At 31.7% G+C, this 18,586-nt stretch overlaps 2 protein-coding genes across 4 annotated transcripts in view; one reads left to right on the top strand and one right to left on the bottom strand.

Moving 5' to 3' along the window:
* The window catches only part of LOC134685355 (RAD51-associated protein 1-like), a 205,371-nt gene that overhangs the window by 62,217 nt on the left and 124,568 nt on the right, over window positions 1-18,586 (bottom strand). The window lies entirely within an intron of this gene.
* LOC134685349 (nuclear pore complex protein Nup50-like) lies at window positions 4,573-16,983 on the top strand. Of its 2 annotated transcripts, none has more exons than XM_063545040.1 (8): window positions 4,573-4,737; window positions 5,682-5,771; window positions 6,871-6,957; window positions 7,269-7,656; window positions 8,649-9,017; window positions 9,942-10,017; window positions 13,908-14,023; window positions 14,575-16,983. In XM_063545040.1, the coding sequence occupies exons 2-8, from the start codon at window positions 5,703-5,705 to the stop codon at window positions 14,781-14,783; spliced, it is 1,314 nt and encodes a 437-aa protein (XP_063401110.1). In that variant the 5' UTR covers window positions 4,573-4,737; window positions 5,682-5,702; the 3' UTR covers window positions 14,784-16,983. The 2 variants fall into 2 exon arrangements, with proteins under 2 accessions (XP_063401110.1, XP_063401109.1); XM_063545039.1 differs by having other exon boundaries at window positions 4,573-4,776.

Below are 18,586 nucleotides of genomic sequence, written 5' to 3'. Positions count from 1 at the left end.
CCATTTGTATATAAAAAATCAGAAAAAGTATAGTAATTTACCTTATTATTGAACTGAAACATTTTTTGCACAGAATTATTTTTATACGCGGATGCATCGACAGTCGAACCACTGTGCTCCACTACGTGTAAACGTGTTAGCGAATACAATCTGGAGAATGGTCGTTAATATTCTTAAATCCGTTGAAATTTAATATATGAGACCACTTGACACTAAACACTGTACTGTGTAATACTAGTCTCAGAAATTATTAATGATTTACAACTACAAATACATGTTCCTTATATAAAAAGAAGATGTGGTATGATTGCCAATGAGACAACTATCCACAAAAGACCAAAATATGAAATTTTAAAGATAAAAAAAACTCACCGTTGATTAACTTCCTCCAATCCGGAAACAGTGACCACGACATCATCGTACTATTGGGCCACGCTAGCAGCTAAAGTAACAAGACCAAAAAAAACAACCAGTTTAGAACCATCAACCTCTGGGAAAAAAGCCAATATGGAGAGGGAATCAAGAAAAGCCTTACTGATAATTTCACTGAATTTTAAATCACTAACTTAAGTGATATCAACACAATGTGGAATTATTTCAAGAACATCATCATGAATGTTGGGTTCAAAACCAAAACTTAAACAACTATCAGAATTATGCATTACCGTCAACGAAACATGTATTGAGATGTCCATTCGGCTTTTAAATTACTTGGAATTGACATTGATGAAAATTTAAGCTGGGAAGATCATGTTGATCGTGTATGTAAAATAATCTCATCTAAAGTATCACTTTTATATAAAATTAAAGTATATTTGCCAATACACACAAGGCAACTATTTTATAATGCATATATTCTACCATATATAGACTATTGTAGTTCAGTTTGGGGAAATTTATTACAAAAAGATTCAGATAAAATCATAAAACTTCAAAAAAGAGTAGCAAGAATTATACTTGAATGCGATATTTCTATTCCATCTAATTTCATGTTTTCTTCTTTAAAATGGCTATCTTTTACCAAAAAAATAAAATACCAACAATCAATTTTAATGTATAAAATTGCAAATGGGCTTACACCTGATTACTTAGCAATTCTAAATATTGATGATGTGCAACGCCACAACTTACGATCTGTCTCTAATAATGATCTTTTCGTTCCAAGACCAAATACAAATTTATATAAAAAATCTTTTCATTACTCTGCAACCAAAGTATGGAATAATTTACCACTCGAAATAAAAAAAATGTCCTAATGTGGAATTATTCAAGAAACATAGTTATAATAATTTTCTTGAAAATTATATGCAAGTCAAATAATTTGTTTTTCTTTAACAAAACTAAATCAAATATTGTCATTTATTACCCTTTGTATATTTCAATGATTGTATTGTTGTATATACTAGTAATATATATTGTAATTTAATGTATCAATGTTAACTGTATGCAGGTATTTTGTTTGAGGGCCTCAATGAAAATTAGACTATTTCTAATTGAGTTACCCTCTTTAAATAAAGAATTTATTATTATTATTATTATTATTATTATTATTATTATTATTATTATTATTATTATTATTATTATTATTATTATTATTATTATTATTATTATTATTATTATTATTATTATTATTATTATTATTATTATTATTATTATTATTATTATTATTATTATTATTATTATTATTATTATTATTATCATTATTATTATTATTATTATTATTATTATTATTATTATTATAATGTAATGACCACATACGTACCAACTAAAGAGACCAAAGAGAGATACAGCCACCCTTGGATGGACACACAGCTACGTAAAATTAGCAACAGCAAACAGCCGTGGCTAGAAGAACTAAAACACTAAAGATTGGCCTGTATTTTATTTGAAGAAAACCACTGTATTAAATAATTGCTGTCTTCTTTAAAAGCAAAAATTACATCTTGTCAAAGTATCTGTATTTGTATTCCCAAAATGAAATTCTGTGTGTGGATGGATATGTCACAGATTCCTTTCGGCATGATTGTGTGACGGTTGGTCTGCGCACAAGTTAGTTGCGCTTCCTGAGGAGTGCAGTTTAAAGGCTCCCGTCAGTTATAGGGACGCACACTATCGACTCATCTAGACCACTCTACTACAGTGCGCATGTTCTTGGTGATAAAGTTGTTAAAGGTTGTAGCCCTTAGTGTCGTTTCCAATGAGTCTGTGAAATTTAATAAGGTCGTCCATGAGAGGGAGCACTGGTATCTTCCCATTAAACACGTTGAAAATAAATTCAATCATTGTTGTTGCAATTTTTGTCATACATCCTTTCTCTCTTGATTTGTAGTCTTTAGCGATGAATCGAACCCCTCCCTTTTGTATGTATTCTAATTTATCTATGTCTATTTTGCGTAAATTGGTCTTAGATAATTGATCCATACTGTATAACGGATCTTATTAGTGCTATATATGCTGTTTTACGGCATTCCTTAGGGCAGTGTTGTCTGTTTATCAGGAAGCCTAGCGTTCATGGAACTGGCTTTGTTTGTTGAATGGCACTTGTTCTAGCACGTGGTTATTTAATTTGCTTATAGGCTTAGCAGAGCCTCCCCCTTTTTTTAGCATATATAAAGCATTTTTAGCGTTAAAGCGCATACCCCAGTCGTTGGTCTATTTTTCTAGTGATTTGAGATCTTCTTGTAGTTTGTTATGTTCATTTTGGTTTTTTGTTTTTTTTATGTCCCTGTACCACAAGCAGTCGCCTGCAAATACTCGGTCTGACGAGTTTAATGCATCTGGAAGATCATTTATGTGACAAAAAAAGGATGGATCCTGGATCTGTTCCTTGGGGACTCCGGATTCAACTGAGGCATTAGTTGAGTGTTCTCCTTCTACATTTTCTAGTTGGACTCGCATTTTTCTTTCAGTTAGGAATTAAGTTAGCCATTTGTGGATATTTCATGTTGATTTATTTTGTGCAGGAGTCCATCATGAGGTACAGTGTCGAAGTCTTCGATAAATCCAGGATCGCATTGACGGTCTACTCGGTTTCCCTTGTCGTATGATTGGGATGTAAATTAGGTATCCCCTAGAATATCCAGATCTAAAGCCATGTTTTAAAGAAGTCAATACATTATGCATTTCATGGTGTTTAAGCAAGCATATGTCCGCATATAAGGTGCTCAAGTAGCTTACATTGTACTGATGTTAACGAGACTGGCCTATAGTTTTCAGCCGCATGTCTGCCTCCTTTCTTAAAGATCCTAGAGATGTTAGCATTTCTCAAGTCCTCTAGTAGAGTACCACTGTCTAGGTATAGCTGCAATATTGATGTTAGTATCGGTGTGCCAGATGTTCGGCGCATTGTTTCAGTAAAATTGAGAATGGAAATGGGGAATGTATCAAAGAGACAACAACCCGACCATAGAAAAAACAACAGCAGAAGGTCACCAGTACTCTATTTGGTATATTGAGTGGGCCAGAAGCTTTGGATGGGTTGATGGTTTGCAGCAGTTTTTCACTCTTTCTGTTCTGATGGTAATTTGATATATCGAGTCTTTTACCCTGATGTGTGTTTTGGGTTATGTTTGTGTTGTTTCCTTTATTAGACAGACGCAAATGGCTTCAGAAGAACCAAGTTGGGTCTTCTCCTTATTTGCGTTTATGAGCTGTCATTGTTTCTTTAGTGATACAACCTTAATGTTATCCTGCTTTATTGATTTAACGCATGTACAAACAAGAATGTGTCCATAGTACACGGATGCCCTACTCGCACTATCATTTTCTATGTTCTGTAGACCGTGAAATTGGGGTCAAAACTTTAATTTTGAAATAAAATTAGAAAGATCATATCATAGGAAACATGTGTACTAAGTTTCAAGTTGATTGGACTTCAACTTCTTTAAAAACTACTTTGACCAAAAACTTTAACCTGAAGCGAACGGACGCACGGACGCGCAGACGGACGAACGGAGGCACAGACCAGAAAACATAATGCCCCTCTACTATCGTAGGTGGGGCATAAAAAAGATTTATGTTGTTTTTATTCCTTCCTTCAATGATGGGGTTGTTCATAAGCGGGTTCGGGGGGGGGGGGGGGGGCGGGGGGCTGGGGGCACCCCCTCTTTCCGCGCCCCAGATTTTATATAGGCTATTTCAAAAACAACTAAGTAAACATTTTCTGACCCGATACAGATTATTAATTTTACATATGTGTCTGACACTGTTATACCAACTGTTGTGATTTTTATTATCTAAATCTTTAGAGGTCTGTAAGGCTTTATTCAAAATAGAGTTCTCTAGCATATAAAAAGGTCGAATGCAAAGTTTTTTATGCGTACTTTCTGTTATATTCATCCTGTCTTTTGTGGAGCACCTCAATTTTTGTTGACCGAAACGTTTTCTTGGACTACTTTTTAAAAATATTTTTTTAAATAAATTTAATTTCCATATATATCAAACATTAAATGATCGAAACTTAACAAAATACAATTAACAACAACAATACGAAAAAATGTGTATATCAGTTTGATAAACTTAAGACATAGACCTAAAAAATTCTTAACAGTTTCCCTTTTACTTATAGGCGTAATGATTTCCAACATGTCAGCCTCCATGGGGATCATTCTGCAAAAAATTGAACTGTAGAAATATTAAAATTTGACTCGATAGACCTTTGAAGAAACCAAATTGTGTTAATTTCAAGGATAGCAGTAGTCAATTACATCATATATAATCATTTGAAAGTACGAAGAGGTGTGTACTGCTTTTCTCGACGTCAAATTTCCACAAGAGGTATCCTATTGACTGGCAAATATGGCCGTATTTAAACATAAAAAAATACTATTTTGAGTAAGATAAACCACGTGCAACTGTAAGAGTTTTAAATCATGGCACATTGTAGATAGATAGAATAAGATTGGATAAATTAAGGTTAATTGAATACAAGTTTTCCTCTCTTCATGTATTTTATTTCTTTTGAACTTAGTATAAAGCACTTTCATATCGCTAAATTTATCACTGCTGACCCTACCGCTTGAATTTTTGATGTCATACAATAATTACATTTCAATTGTGGCGTCAGATATTTTGTTTTATGACGTTAAAATTTTATGGGAACCTGTGTGATATCCAGAAATCATGGTAATCAATGGCAGACAAATAGCGATAAGGTGTATTGCAAAAGCTTTAATTATTATTAAAGGGCTCTTTACACATTCCCCCATTTCCATTCTCAATTTTATTTACTCTTCAGGGTCTGGTCGGCCAATTTGGATTACACTATAGTGTTCTATATAAATGGTTGAGCTTTGAAAGTACTTCTTTCGATCAGATGGTTAATACTGAAGCATTTCTCATATTTTTGTACTCAGTGAATAAGTTTGTTGAATGAAAATCGTGCTGAACGTTAAGAAAGTCACAAACTAGTGCTGAAATGTTGAGAAAGCTAATAGAATAGTGCTGAACTTTGAGAAAGCTCTCTAAAATAGTCATGAACATTGAGAAAGCTCATAAAAAAGTGCTTAACGTTGAAAAAGCTCATTCAAATAGTTCTGAATGTTGAGAAAGCTTGCAGACTAGTAATGAACTTGATGTCCCAGATTAGGGGGAGGGTCAGGATCCTGCTAACATGTTTAATCTGCCTAACATCAGATGAAATTTTATTTGAATAATCAATTTCAATTTTATCTTTCTTTTAGATAATTATCTTTAACTAAAATATGGCAAAGAGACGAGCAGATAAAGAATTAACTGACAGAAATTGGGACGATGAAGATGAACCAGAAGAGGTTAGTTAGGGATTTTACTTACTAATTCATATGTTGGTAATATTTGTTTCATGGAATTTTTTAAGCACCAGGTTTGCAAAATAAGGTAAAAGAATGTTCTTCATTTCAATGACAATGAATGAAAAGTCACAACTAATGATTTATATTCCTGTCTCAAAATTTGCATGTATAACGTAAGGGTACCCAAATTGCACCGAGTACCCAAATTGCACCTATTTAGAAAAAAATAGCAATAAAAATCTTACAAGATTTCCTAGAGACTAAACAAGTTGTATTTTTATGATTTGATACTATGCCCTTCTTTCAACATAGGTAATCATATTTAGTTATACACAAATGTCACAGTATTTATCAACAGATGGACTGTTTACTGAAAAAAACAAAATGTACGAAAACGTCACCATGCGACGTCATCAAAACGTCATCTTTTTAAAATTGGCAAATACAATATATTATAAGTATCCATTTCGTAAAATATGAATAGTAAGCATGGACAAATATCCAATTGTTCAAAATATTTGAAGAAATTAAACAAAAGCTCGGTTATTAGACTTTTGATGATGTAAATTTAAGCATGGATGCATATTTGGGTACTCCTCATTACAGAATCATGGATAGTTTGGAGGTTGATTCAAACCCATTTTTTAATGACTCAATATGGACCAAAAATTAAATGGGTGTACCTATATGACAAAGAAGGATAGGGCTACAAAATAAACACAGTATGGACATTTTTTTCCTGATCATAAAAAAATGTAGGTGAAAAAACTGTCAAAATAGGTGCAATTTGGGTACCGTCACGTTATGTATAAAGATCTACACTGATTACTGAGTAATTTATTCTATTTATAGATTATGGATACCACCATAGACATTTACAACATGTATGCAAAAGTAGTTCAATCTGACATAAAATAGTTGACCTGTTATATATATATAATCACAAATAAGGAGTTGCTTATCCACATACCATATTTATTAAACATGTTGTGTACACCTGAAAACATGTAGATAAGTGCATACATTTTGTAATAATAAATTAGATACTATGATAGTCTATAACACTGTATTTTTAACTTTACAAATTTTTAAATTTCAGGCAGGGGAAATCCAGCTTGCCACTGAAGAATCATTAAAAGGAAGACAAATTCTAAAAGGAAAAAGGAGAGGTGCAGGTCCAGTTCAGGTATTGTGCTAGTTACATGTACTTGCAGTTGTGGAAAGTTGTAATAAGAGAATAACTATCTTTTTCACGGATTAATGTGTAATGGAAAGGTGAAAAGTCTTCTTGTGAAATTAAATTGTACATGTACATTACCTGTAATCTTTTAAATACTTTGTAAAAGAAATATATACATTTGTACGTCATTGATACAAAATAGAGTGATATGAGTTCATCCTTAAGTTTTTATTTCTTTATAGTTTGTCCCCTTAAGCAACTAATATTAATAAATTTCAGTCATAGATTTGATATTAAAAGCCTTTCTTTCTTTTTAGAACAAAGAATTCAGTGGGTTTTCTGGTTTTAGTTTCAAACCTACAGCAGCTAGTACGCCATTCTCTTTTAATGTTAGATCAGTCACTAATGGTGGGTCGGAAAAAGATGAAAAACAAACAGAGAAAACAAAAGAATCTGAAAATGGACAAGCAAAGACACTTCCAGCATCAAATGGTGCTGAGAAAAAGAAAGGCTCTTATTTGTCAAGTTTGAAAAATTTGAATGAAAGTGTATTATCATGGATAAAAAGTCATGTTGATAAGAATCCATTTTGTATATTGACTCCTGTATTTAAAGACTACGAGAAACATTTAGAAGAAATAATGAAAAATAAAGATGGAGAGAAAACAGAAACTGGAGAGAAATCAAAAGGAGAAACAGACACAAGTAAGTCCTGTAAAACCACTGTAAATTCAATAATCTTTAAATCTGGTGTGTTTTTTATAATTTGTGGGATATTAACTGACATCGATTCTGAGGGTAAAAATTGAATTAGGAGATGAGCAAGGGTCCAGAAACGGTTATATTTGCGAACATGACTGATTCTGAAATCTACTTGTGCTAAACAACAGATTGGGATTTGGGAAAAATTTTGTTTGTTTACAGAAATAATTTGGTCATTTCGTTAAAATTGGGTTTCTTCATTGCCATTGATCGCCATTTTGCACTTGTTTTTGTCTTGTTATCCCATTCCTGTAATAAAACTGCCACTCCAGTATACTGTTAAATCCTGAGCGCCCACCTTAAAACTATATTTTAAAATGCCTCAGGGAAATATTGGCTAAAGATTGCCAATCTCTTTACCTGTGTTTTTAATTTACACCTGAGAAATGATCACAAGCTCAGAACTAATATTATAAAGAAATTAAAATTCCATGGTCTTCATTAATTAATTACTTTTCAGCTAATACAATTGTCAATTTTGATTTAAAATCAAATTAAAACTAATTTACGTGGAAAAAGTAATTTTTACTTGACACACAAACAATTTTGTTTACTATGTAATATGGCGGAAATTCTCTTTCGCAGATTAGACCACTTAATCGTAAAATGGACAATGATTTCATGCTATAAAAAAACAACTTGCAAGCATTATCATTAATATTCAAACACTGCCAAAGGTGAAAAAATAAAAAGCTGAGGATTTCCTGTCAATTTGATAATCAAAACTAATCCCCTAAATGAGTCTGGGATCAATTACTCGGGCAAAACATCTGGTTTTAATTTTGTCTTCAAAATCGAATGAAACCTTAGCGATGTATACACATTGGCACACCTCTATTTGAAATTAACTGTTCTCAACCCATAATAGATGTCAAATTTATTTGTTTGATGTCCGACCAGTTTTTCGTAAAATAGTATTTTATTTTTTTTTACAGAAACAGCTCCAACATTTCCCCTTGGAAATTCTCTTATGTCACCAACATCTTTAACAACAGAAAACAAGCCATCTGTTGCAAGTTTTGCATTTGGTAATTCTCCTAATTCTAAAACAGCAACAACTACAGAGACCAAACCATTGGGAACTGGTTTCCAGTTTGGTGCCAGTTTAACTAAACCAACTGGGTTTGGTTCTATTCCTACAACAACTGCGGCTTTTGGTGCCAGCTCAACTACAACAACTGGATTTGGCTCAACAGCTACTGGTTTCTCCGGGTTTGGTTTCAAGTCTTCCACAGAGAGTAAACCTACATCAGGTTTCTCGTTTGCTGTAAACAAGCCAGCTGGAGAGAGTGGTGCTAGTCAAGGTATAATTTGATAGAACAAAACAGAACATATTTTATTTCCAATTAAGGGCCCACAAGGGGCATACAGAGCATATATACTTTGCCCTGGTGCATGGTTTAAAATTACTTTGAACATCAACAAACAACAGAAGTGTTTTAATTAGAATCAGATTGAAATGCAGAACCTGTATATATGGTTACAATTTATTATGTTTTCAATAATTAAGATAATCAAAAACTTGATGCACATGTACTAAGTCAATGTTTAAAATAATTGAAATTGATTTTTAGCATGACCTAAATTCCTGGTTGTAGCACATAAGAATAACAAATTTTGTCTAGGTGCAGAAATGTTCAGAATGTTGAGATCTGACAACAAATTGATAAAAAGAAAATATAAAAGGAAATGATCACCAAGACAAGATCTACAAACATGGACACAATGGTCAGACAACTCCTTATACACTTATACATGATGGAGCATTGGCCTCAAATGATGTTTTTTTTTACAAGTTGTTTGCCTACTAGTATTATTTTGAAAACTATAATAGATGAGAGGGACAGACAACAAATTTTTAAGTCATTACTCTGTTACTGTAAAGTAGCCACCAGCAATTGGTGAGTTGCAGTTCAAGGTTCACTGGAAAATGTAAAATAACAAAATACCAAACTCTAAGGAAAATTCAAAAAGAAAATTCCTGATCAAAATCAAAAGCTCGAATCCATCAAAGCAATGGAAAACAACTCTCATATTCATGACTTGTGAAGGCATTTCCTCATGTTGAAAATGGAATGATTGAGCAACACATGTTTTTTCTTTATTTATGATTATAACAGTTCTAAGTTGGTTCCAACACTGTAAAATGACTATGGTTTACCATAATAAAAATGTATCTCGGTACATATAAAGCACTAAGTTTATTATTCTTTTTCTTTACTTTGTAGAAGAAGATGATGAATATGTGCCCCCTAAAGCAGAATCTAAAGAGGTTCCTGAAGAGGGATCAGTTCACTCCATCAAGTAAGTAAAATAAAATTGAGAATGGAAATGTGGAATGTGTCAAAGAGACAACAACCCGAACATAGAAAAAACAACAGCAGAATTTCACCAATAGGTCTTTAATGTAGCGAGAAATTCCAGCACCTAGAGGCATCCTTCAGCTGGCCCCTAAACAAATATATACTAGTTCAGTGATAATGAATGCCATACTAATTTCCAAATTGTACACAAGAACCTAAAATTAAAATAATACAAGTAGTAGGTTTATATTCACCCCTCAAGCAGAATCTAAAAGGGTTCCAGAGGAGGGATCAGTATACTCCATCAAGTAAGTAGTATGTTTATTAACACCAATGAAGTATTCCCTATAAGTTTATACAATCAGAGAACTGATCAGTACAATCTAATAAGTTTTATTTATATAGGAATTTAATTAAGGATTGACATGTATATTCTATAACCCATGAACAGAAATCAAATTTTTATGGCCACGCAACGAATTATGGCCCCGCATATAGTTTCACCCTTGTACGAAAATCCCTCATTCCCTCATTCCATCATTCTGCAATAAACCATCTTACAGAGTTATTTTCTTGGTATATTTTTGGTTTGTAAGTTAACCATGATGAGTTACAGATCAAGTTTAAGTTTCCTTCCGCTCTGCTAATTTTTGCTGTAATTACGGACTTTGGATTTTGATAAATTGTTGAAAATCATAGTTATACGGAGTTTTTTTCTAAACGCTTTCAGATATTGGGCTGATTTTTATACGACCGCAAATTTTGAATCGTCGTATATTGCTATCACGTTGGCGTCGTCGTCTGCGTCGTCTTCGTCGTCCGAATACTTTTAGTTTTCGCACTCTAACTTTAGTAAAAGTGAATATAAATCTATAAAATTTTATAACAAGGTTTATGACCACAAAAGGAAGGTTGGTATTGATTTTGGGAGTTTTGGTCCCAACATTTTAGGAATTAGGGGCCAAAAAGGGCCCAAATAAGCATTTTCTTGGTTTTCGCACTATAACTTTAGTTTAAGTTAATAGAAATCTATGAAATTTTGACACAAGGTTTATGACCACAAAAGAAAGGTTGGGATTGATTTTGGGAGTTTTGGTTTCAACAGTGTAGGAATTAGGGGCCAAAAAAGGGCCCAAATAAGCATTATTCTTGGTTTTCACACAATAACTTTAGTTTAAGTAAATAGAAAATAATGAAATTTAAACACAATGTTTATGACCACAAAAGGTAGGTTGGTATTGATTTTGGGGGATTTAGGTCCCAATAGTTTAGGAATTAGGGGCCAAAAAGGGACCCAAATAAGCATTTTTCTTGGTTTTCGCACCATAACTTTAGTATAAGTGAATAGAAATCTATGAAATTTAAACACAAGGTTTATGACCATAAAAGGAAGGTTGGTAATGATTTTGGGAGTTTTGGTCCCAACAGTTTAGGAATAAGGGGGGGGGGGCCCAAAGGGTCCAAAATTAAACTTTGTTTGATTTCATCAAAATTGAATAATTGGGGTTCTTTGATATGCAGAATCTAACTGTGTATGTAGATTTTTAACTTTTGGTCCCGTTTTCAAATTGGTCTACATTAAGGTCCAAAGGGTCCAAAATTAAACTTCGTTTGATTTTGACAAAAAATTAATCGGTTGGGTTCTTTGATATGCTGAATCTAAAAATGTACTTAGATTCTTGATTATCAGCCCAGTTTTCAAGTTGGTCCAAATCGGGGTCCAAAATTAAACTTTGTTTGATTTCATCAAAAATTGAATAAATGGGGTTCTTTGATATGCCAAATCTAACTGTGTATGTAGATTCCTCATTTTTTGTCTTGTTTTCAAATTGGTCTACATTAAAGTCCAAAGGGTCCGAAATTAAACTTAGTTTGATTTTAACAAAAATTGAAATCTTAGGGTTCTTTGATATGCTGAATCCAAACATGTACTTAGATTTTTGATTATGGGCCCAGTTTTCAAGTTGGTCCAAATCAGGATCTAAAATTATTATATTAAGTTTTGTGCAATAGCAAGTCTTTTCAATTGCACAGTATTGCGCAATGGCAAGAAATATCTTATTGCAAAATATTGTGAAATAGCAATTTTGTTTTTAATTATTTAGTTATCTTTCTTTGTCCAGAATAGTAAGCAAGAAATATCTAATTGTAAGAATTTTTTTTATTTGGAGTTATCTTTCTTTGTCCAGAATCAACTTAAATCTTTGTTATATATACAATATACAATGTATATTCACTTTTTATTACCAACTGATAAATTAAAATAATCTTTACCATTCAGTGATAACAAGCAGTTTTTTTTACATCTTAATATTTTATGATGTATTTAAATGAGTAGTAATTGTTGCAAACTCCATTAGAAATTTTAATTGAGATTAGTTTTGAAATAAGGGAAAGGGGGATGTGATTAAAAAAATTGGGTTCAATTTTCTCATTTGAAATTTCATAAATAAAAAGAAAATTTCTTCAAACATTTTTTTGAGAGGAATAATATTCAACAGCATAGAGAATTGCTCTAAGAGAAAACAAAAATTTTAATTTCATTAGAACACATTCATTCTGTGTCAGAAACCTATGCTGTGTCAACTATTTAATCACAATCCAAATTTAGAGCTGAATCCAGCTTGAATGTTATGTCCATACTTGCCCCAACCGTTCAGGGTTCAACCTCTGCGGTCGTATAAAGCTACGCCCTGCGGAGCATCTGGTTGGTATGTGTGTTAACCATGATGAGTAACAGATCAAGTTTAAGTTTTGTTTCTCTCCATTATTTTTTGCCAAAATTAAGGGTTTACAACTTTCAAAATTGTTGAAAATAACAGTTATTGAGATTTTTTTTCTAAACTCTGTTAGATATTGGGCTGATTTTTGGTATGTAAGTTACTCATGATGAGTTACAGATCAAGTATAAGTTTTGTTCCTCTCCATAAATTTTTGCCAAAATTAAGTGTTTACAACTTTGAAAATTGTTGAAAAATCACTGTTATACAGACTTTTTTCTATAGGCCTCCACATTTTGAGCTGAGTTTTGTTAACAGTTATACAGAATTATTTTTCTATAGGCCTCCACATTTTGAGCTGAGTTTTGTTAACAGTTAATTTATGATTATGAACATATCAATGTTAGACTACCATCATGTTTGTGTCCACATGTGTTATTGAAATTGCAGATTTTTTTAACTTTTTTGGACGGGGCCATTTGTGTCACTTTGACACATCTAGTTTCTTTAAATCCCTTTTAATCTATACAGGGAGTTGTATGTTCAAAATTTTAAATAGAGCTGTGAGAGTTCTTCTATTTACGAAATATATTATAGAATTTATTAGAAGTGCACATTTTTAATGGAAAAAACATAGATCAAAACACAGCAATTAACTAGTTAGAATGTATTGAAATAGCTGGATACTTTGATAGACTTAATAAGTTTTATAAACAAATGAATTGTCTCCCTTTCATTTGCTCACATATTTGAAGACCACATGTTTACAAGATTTCAATTACACTTATTGTATGTCTTAGGAAGATTGAATGAAGGTATACATTATTTGCTTTTCTACACATTGATATTGTAAAATAAGATAGCTGCTAAAAAGCTTAACATTGTGTGGAGTGGATGATATTTTACGATATCTATACGAAGAAAACCCGATTATCTGTTTATAGTTCTATCACTAGTAATTTTCCACTCCTTAAGATAGATTTACGCTTGACGAAAGAAACCTAGATAACATCTCACACATTGTGACATCACTGATAACTTCTTCTCAGACATTGTGACGTTGCTGATAATGCCTGCTCTCTTCTCAAAGCCATGATACCAAAATTACAGACTGATTTCAAATATCAAACTGATTTCATTGTATTGTCTCAATAAAAAAACCTATTTATAGATGTAAGCTGTTTTATCAGAAAGATGGAGCTTGGACAGAGAGAGGTGTAGGATTTTTACATCTGAAGATAATTGATGAAAAGTTACAACTTGTAGTACGAGCTGATACTACCCTAGGTAAGAACATTTATTCTTCTGTAGCATTGTTTGTTGATAATGGATATTTTGTAAGATGGTGTCAGTAACATGCACAGATAGTTTGCCTATAATCCGGAAGTTTTGAGATTGAGAACAAAAATTCTCAGATAATACATTGCAAAGAAGTCATCTATATTTAGGTCGTTAAGTTGTCTTTTCAAGATAGAAACACAACTTTAATTCATTTCCTGTTTTGACAATATTTTTAGATATTTTATACCTGCCGAAACTGCAATTTTTTTTTACATATTCCTCAACTGTTCTTATTTTAGTCTGGAACTTTATTATGGTGAAATGTTATTATGAGTTGTACATATGAAAGCCAGGGATGTTAAGATATATAGAAATGTTTGGAGCTATATAACTCATCAGGACCAAACAAAAATAACCAAATTTATCCAAGCCTAAGGTCAACTTTATCTGAGAGAGTATCTGTAGTTTCTAAATAAAGGCAAAATACTAAGATCTTCAAAATTCATGGAATGTGTTAAAGAAAAAATAATCATATTACTATCACATTTATTTTCCAGGCAACATAATCTTGAACATTATACTGTCTCCATCTATACCCCTAAAAAGACAAGGCAAAAACAATGTGAGCATGATATGTGTACCCAATCCTCCTGTGGACAAGAAAGCTGATCCTTCCAAACCTGTTCCTATGATGATACGAGTAAAAACTTTGGAGGACGCAGATCAACTACTAGAAAAAATGGAAGAATTGAGAAAGAAAGATTGATGAAGAAATTGTACTTAGTTTAATTTGAATATTTTTCTGCCAATATGTAATGTACAGTTGTAGCAATTTTACGTATGATTTTGTAATTTCATTGCAATCAATAAGGGTATATGTATTCATCCTTAAGGTGGTACCCAACACTGTAGCTAAAATTAATTTGGCTCGGTTAATTTTCATTAAATTTTGTCAAAGTATTTACTTTGATCCTTTGACAAAAATATAAAAATTTCAAAAATTTTGAACCAACCGTTTTATCAGAAAAATTACACTGGTTATATAGCAGTTTGAAAAAGACTGATTTTGATCATTGAGAAGCGTCATATTCCCTTAACAACACAATGTAATTAAAATGTTTAGCTGATTTTAAAGAGTTATCTCCCTGTAGTGTTAGGTACCACCTTAAGTTCATAAACTAAGACAGTAAACAAGTTTTTCTGCCAATGTGTAATGTTCAGTTGTAGCCATTTTTAATATGATTACATTATTTCATTGTCATTAACAAGGGTGTTTGTTTTCATCTTATAGTTCATAAACTAGGACAATAAACAAGATTTTCACTGCATGTGAAAGAAAGTGTTTTCAGGTTGTATAAATATGTGTCTCTCTCATCTTTATTTAGAAATTTTAAAATGTTTTTTGATTATAAGTACTGAGTATCAGTTTGTGTATGAATTGGCTATATTTGGATTTATATTTGTAAAACATGAAAATGGACAAAATACTTATATTGTATAGAAAGGCCAGTATTCTCCCCTCAAATTGCAAATTACAGGTTATTTTAGAATTGCATTTTTTTGTTGTTGAATTATAACATGACATCCATATCAAATCATTTCAGACAGCATCTGACAGTCAAGCCATATAGCATCTTATTTCTATGATACTTAAAGGGCAAACTTAAATCTGTTTTTTTTAATCAAAAACATGTTTTATAGTGATAAAGACTAAATGGGCTGAATTTTATGATACAATTTATGAATTCCAAGATATCCAGTGTTTTATATTAACTTATTCGATTATTTTTTCCCATACAACTATGAATTTACTTTAGGAACCATTGAAAAGTAACTGTTATGTTACTTGAAAGTTTTACTGAATAAATATAACTAAATCTAAAAAAAAAAATGCACATAAATAAATTTTAATTTAGAGACATATTCTGTTCTAGCCTTGTTTCAAAATCACATAATAACTGCATAGTTTTATTTCATTTATATTTCATGATGTAGTAACAGTGCTGAAATCATTCATACAGTAATGCTGTCAAATCTTTAAACTTGGTAGGCCATGTAAAACGTATTGTGTACATTTACTTCATTTTCTAAAAACAAGGATGTAATTTACTTTGTGTATTCATCATGCATGATTTTTGCATAACAAACTCCTAATTTTAATTGATAGCCAAACATGAAATGTGCATTTTTTCTTTTTCATACAAAGCATACCTCAATAGTATTTTAATGTTATGCATCAGAAGTATCATAATTCCTGTAAGGCTTATCAACTCATTTCGTGACAATTGATTCAAGCCCATTGAGAATATCTAAATTAAAATTTCAAGGTATACCAGTACAGATTTCTGTTTAAAAAGATGTGTAAAGAAAGATGCTATTCACAATTTTCTAAATAAAAACTTTTTTCAAGGTACACAGATCTATGCTAAAAAGATGTAAATATAAGAAAAATGCCATTTCTTTCAGTGGCAATACATCTGAAGTATTTGTAAGTCTTTCTCTGGAAAGGAATACAATAATTTAGAAAACAACATCCTATTGATCAAATTTATTTTAGAACCAAAAATGTATTTTCAATGACCTTCTGCAAATTTCCTAACATCCCAAGTTATAACATATTCTTAATTAAAAATCATACTTTTTTTTTAATTGAGTATGTAATATCAATGATAAAGCCAACAGACTAATGCAATACATTATGTACATAGAATCCCAGCTGCATGTATTACACAGAGTCAAGATTTGTGAGATGTTTATCATTTAGTAGATAATGAATGGTGTGAAATTGAAATGAGTGAAGGGTAAAAGAATTGAAAAAAGACGATATGTTTGAAAGATCTGTTAAAATTATTGCTCTGTGTTTTATGAAGTTTTTGAGCGTTAAAGATTGTTACATCATGTAAGTGCTTATTATCATTTAAAAAGTGCTTTGTTATATATATTTTTCAATAAAAGTCTTCGATTTGTTTGTAGTATTGATAAATATGCAGAAGCATCTCTTTCTCTTATCAGAGTTTAGACCAATGCATAAATGCAGTACATATGTTATTTATATATACAAAAGTTGCATCAGCAGAGCGTAGACAAGTTTTACAGTTGTCATAATGGTATTGTACTATTGAACATTTGAAAATGGATTAAGAAATTCAATTTTCCTCAAAGTAAATTATGCCTGGAAAAGTTCAAAAGAGGGAATTTCTAATCATACAATATATACACCTGGAAAAAAGTAAAACACTTCCATTGAAAACAATGTAAAATGACATGATTGTAGAATGTTTATGATTTGGGTTCTACCAAATACTTTTGATCTGTTTATGTTTTAAAATTGAATTCATGGTATAGAATTACTTTTCACCCTATATTAATGCTCATGGTTTTGACAAAACAGCTGCACTGAAATAGTTTTTCACGCTTTTCACAAAAAGTAAAAAAATTGCAGGACTAATTTTTTCCCAAACATTGGGTCTGCAATCAATACAGACTTTTATGCATTAAACTCATTCAGAACTTTTTGAATGTCAAGTAATAACACAAATTCAATTTTAGACCATAAACAGATCAAAAGTATTTGGTAAAAAACAAATTATACACATTCTACAATCATGTCATTTCACATTGTTTTCAATAGAAGTGTTTCAATAATTTTTTTTTCAGTTGTAAACAAATAAAACCATGAATTGATTCCAATTCAGGCAACTATCCACAAGGGACCATATGACCATGATAGAAACAATAGGTTGTTATGCAGCCTTGCACCTGTCCTAAGTCAGGAATCTGATGTACAGTAGTTGTCATTTGTTTATGTAATATATACGTGTTTCTCGTTTTGTTTATATAGATTAGACCGTTGGTTTTCCCGTTTGAATGGTTTTACAGTAGTAATTTTGGGGCCCTTTGCTTGTTGTTTGGTGTGAGCCAAGGCTCCGTGTTGAAGGCCGTACTTTAACCTTTAATGGTTTACTTTTTAAATTGTTATTTGAATGGAGAGTTGTCTCATTGGCACTCACACCACATCTTCCTATATCTATTGAACAATGAGGAAAAGACTGCATAGAAATGCAAAAGGCCAAAAGTGACAAATTTAAACAGTTCAGCCTAGAAAGGCAATGGCCTGATTGATGTAAAAAAACATATATGAGATACAATAAAAACAAATGATAACTGAATAAGTGGCTCCTGATTTGGAACAGGCATAATATATACAAAATGTTGCTGGGTTCAACATGTTTTTTTACCCCAAATATAGGACAGTGTTGTTACAGTTCAACATAAGATCAAACTGTAAAAATCAGTTTAAATTAACTACACTCATTAGATCGACACAAAGCTAAATAAAAAATCAAAAACAATCAAAAGACTGAAGACACACAATGATCTGAGTTGACTCACAGTTTCTGAAATCTAGTTCAAAGCCAACAATAACTTACTAAAAACATCCACCAAAAACAACACTTATTGACTCCTTTTAAGCCTCATTTTGGTGGTATAAGTTTGTGTGTATACTTTTGTATTTTCTTCCCAACTGGTTTCGGAGCATTCTGGAGCATTCTGGATTACTGTTTATCC

The sequence above is a fragment of the Mytilus trossulus genome, chromosome 9 (assembly GCF_036588685.1).
Source record: "Mytilus trossulus isolate FHL-02 chromosome 9, PNRI_Mtr1.1.1.hap1, whole genome shotgun sequence".
NCBI classification, from domain to species: Eukaryota; Metazoa; Mollusca; class Bivalvia; order Mytilida; family Mytilidae; genus Mytilus; species Mytilus trossulus.
Note: the sequence above shows the minus strand (reverse complement) of the source record. Positions and strands in the feature narration are given on the sequence as shown.

What these genes read in the sequence shown, in the direction of transcription:
- LOC134685349 (XM_063545040.1), top strand. Translation starts at nt 5,703, where the DNA reads ATGGCAAAGAGACGAGCAGATAAAGAATTAACTGACAGAAATTGGGAC. An exon ending in ATGAAGATGAACCAGAAGAG is followed by an intron (nt 5,772 to 6,870) that starts GTTAGTTAGGGA and finishes TTTAAATTTCAG; the next exon opens with GCAGGGGAAATCCAGCTTGC. An exon ending in GAGGTGCAGGTCCAGTTCAG is followed by an intron (nt 6,958 to 7,268) that starts GTATTGTGCTAG and finishes CTTTCTTTTTAG; the next exon opens with AACAAAGAATTCAGTGGGTT.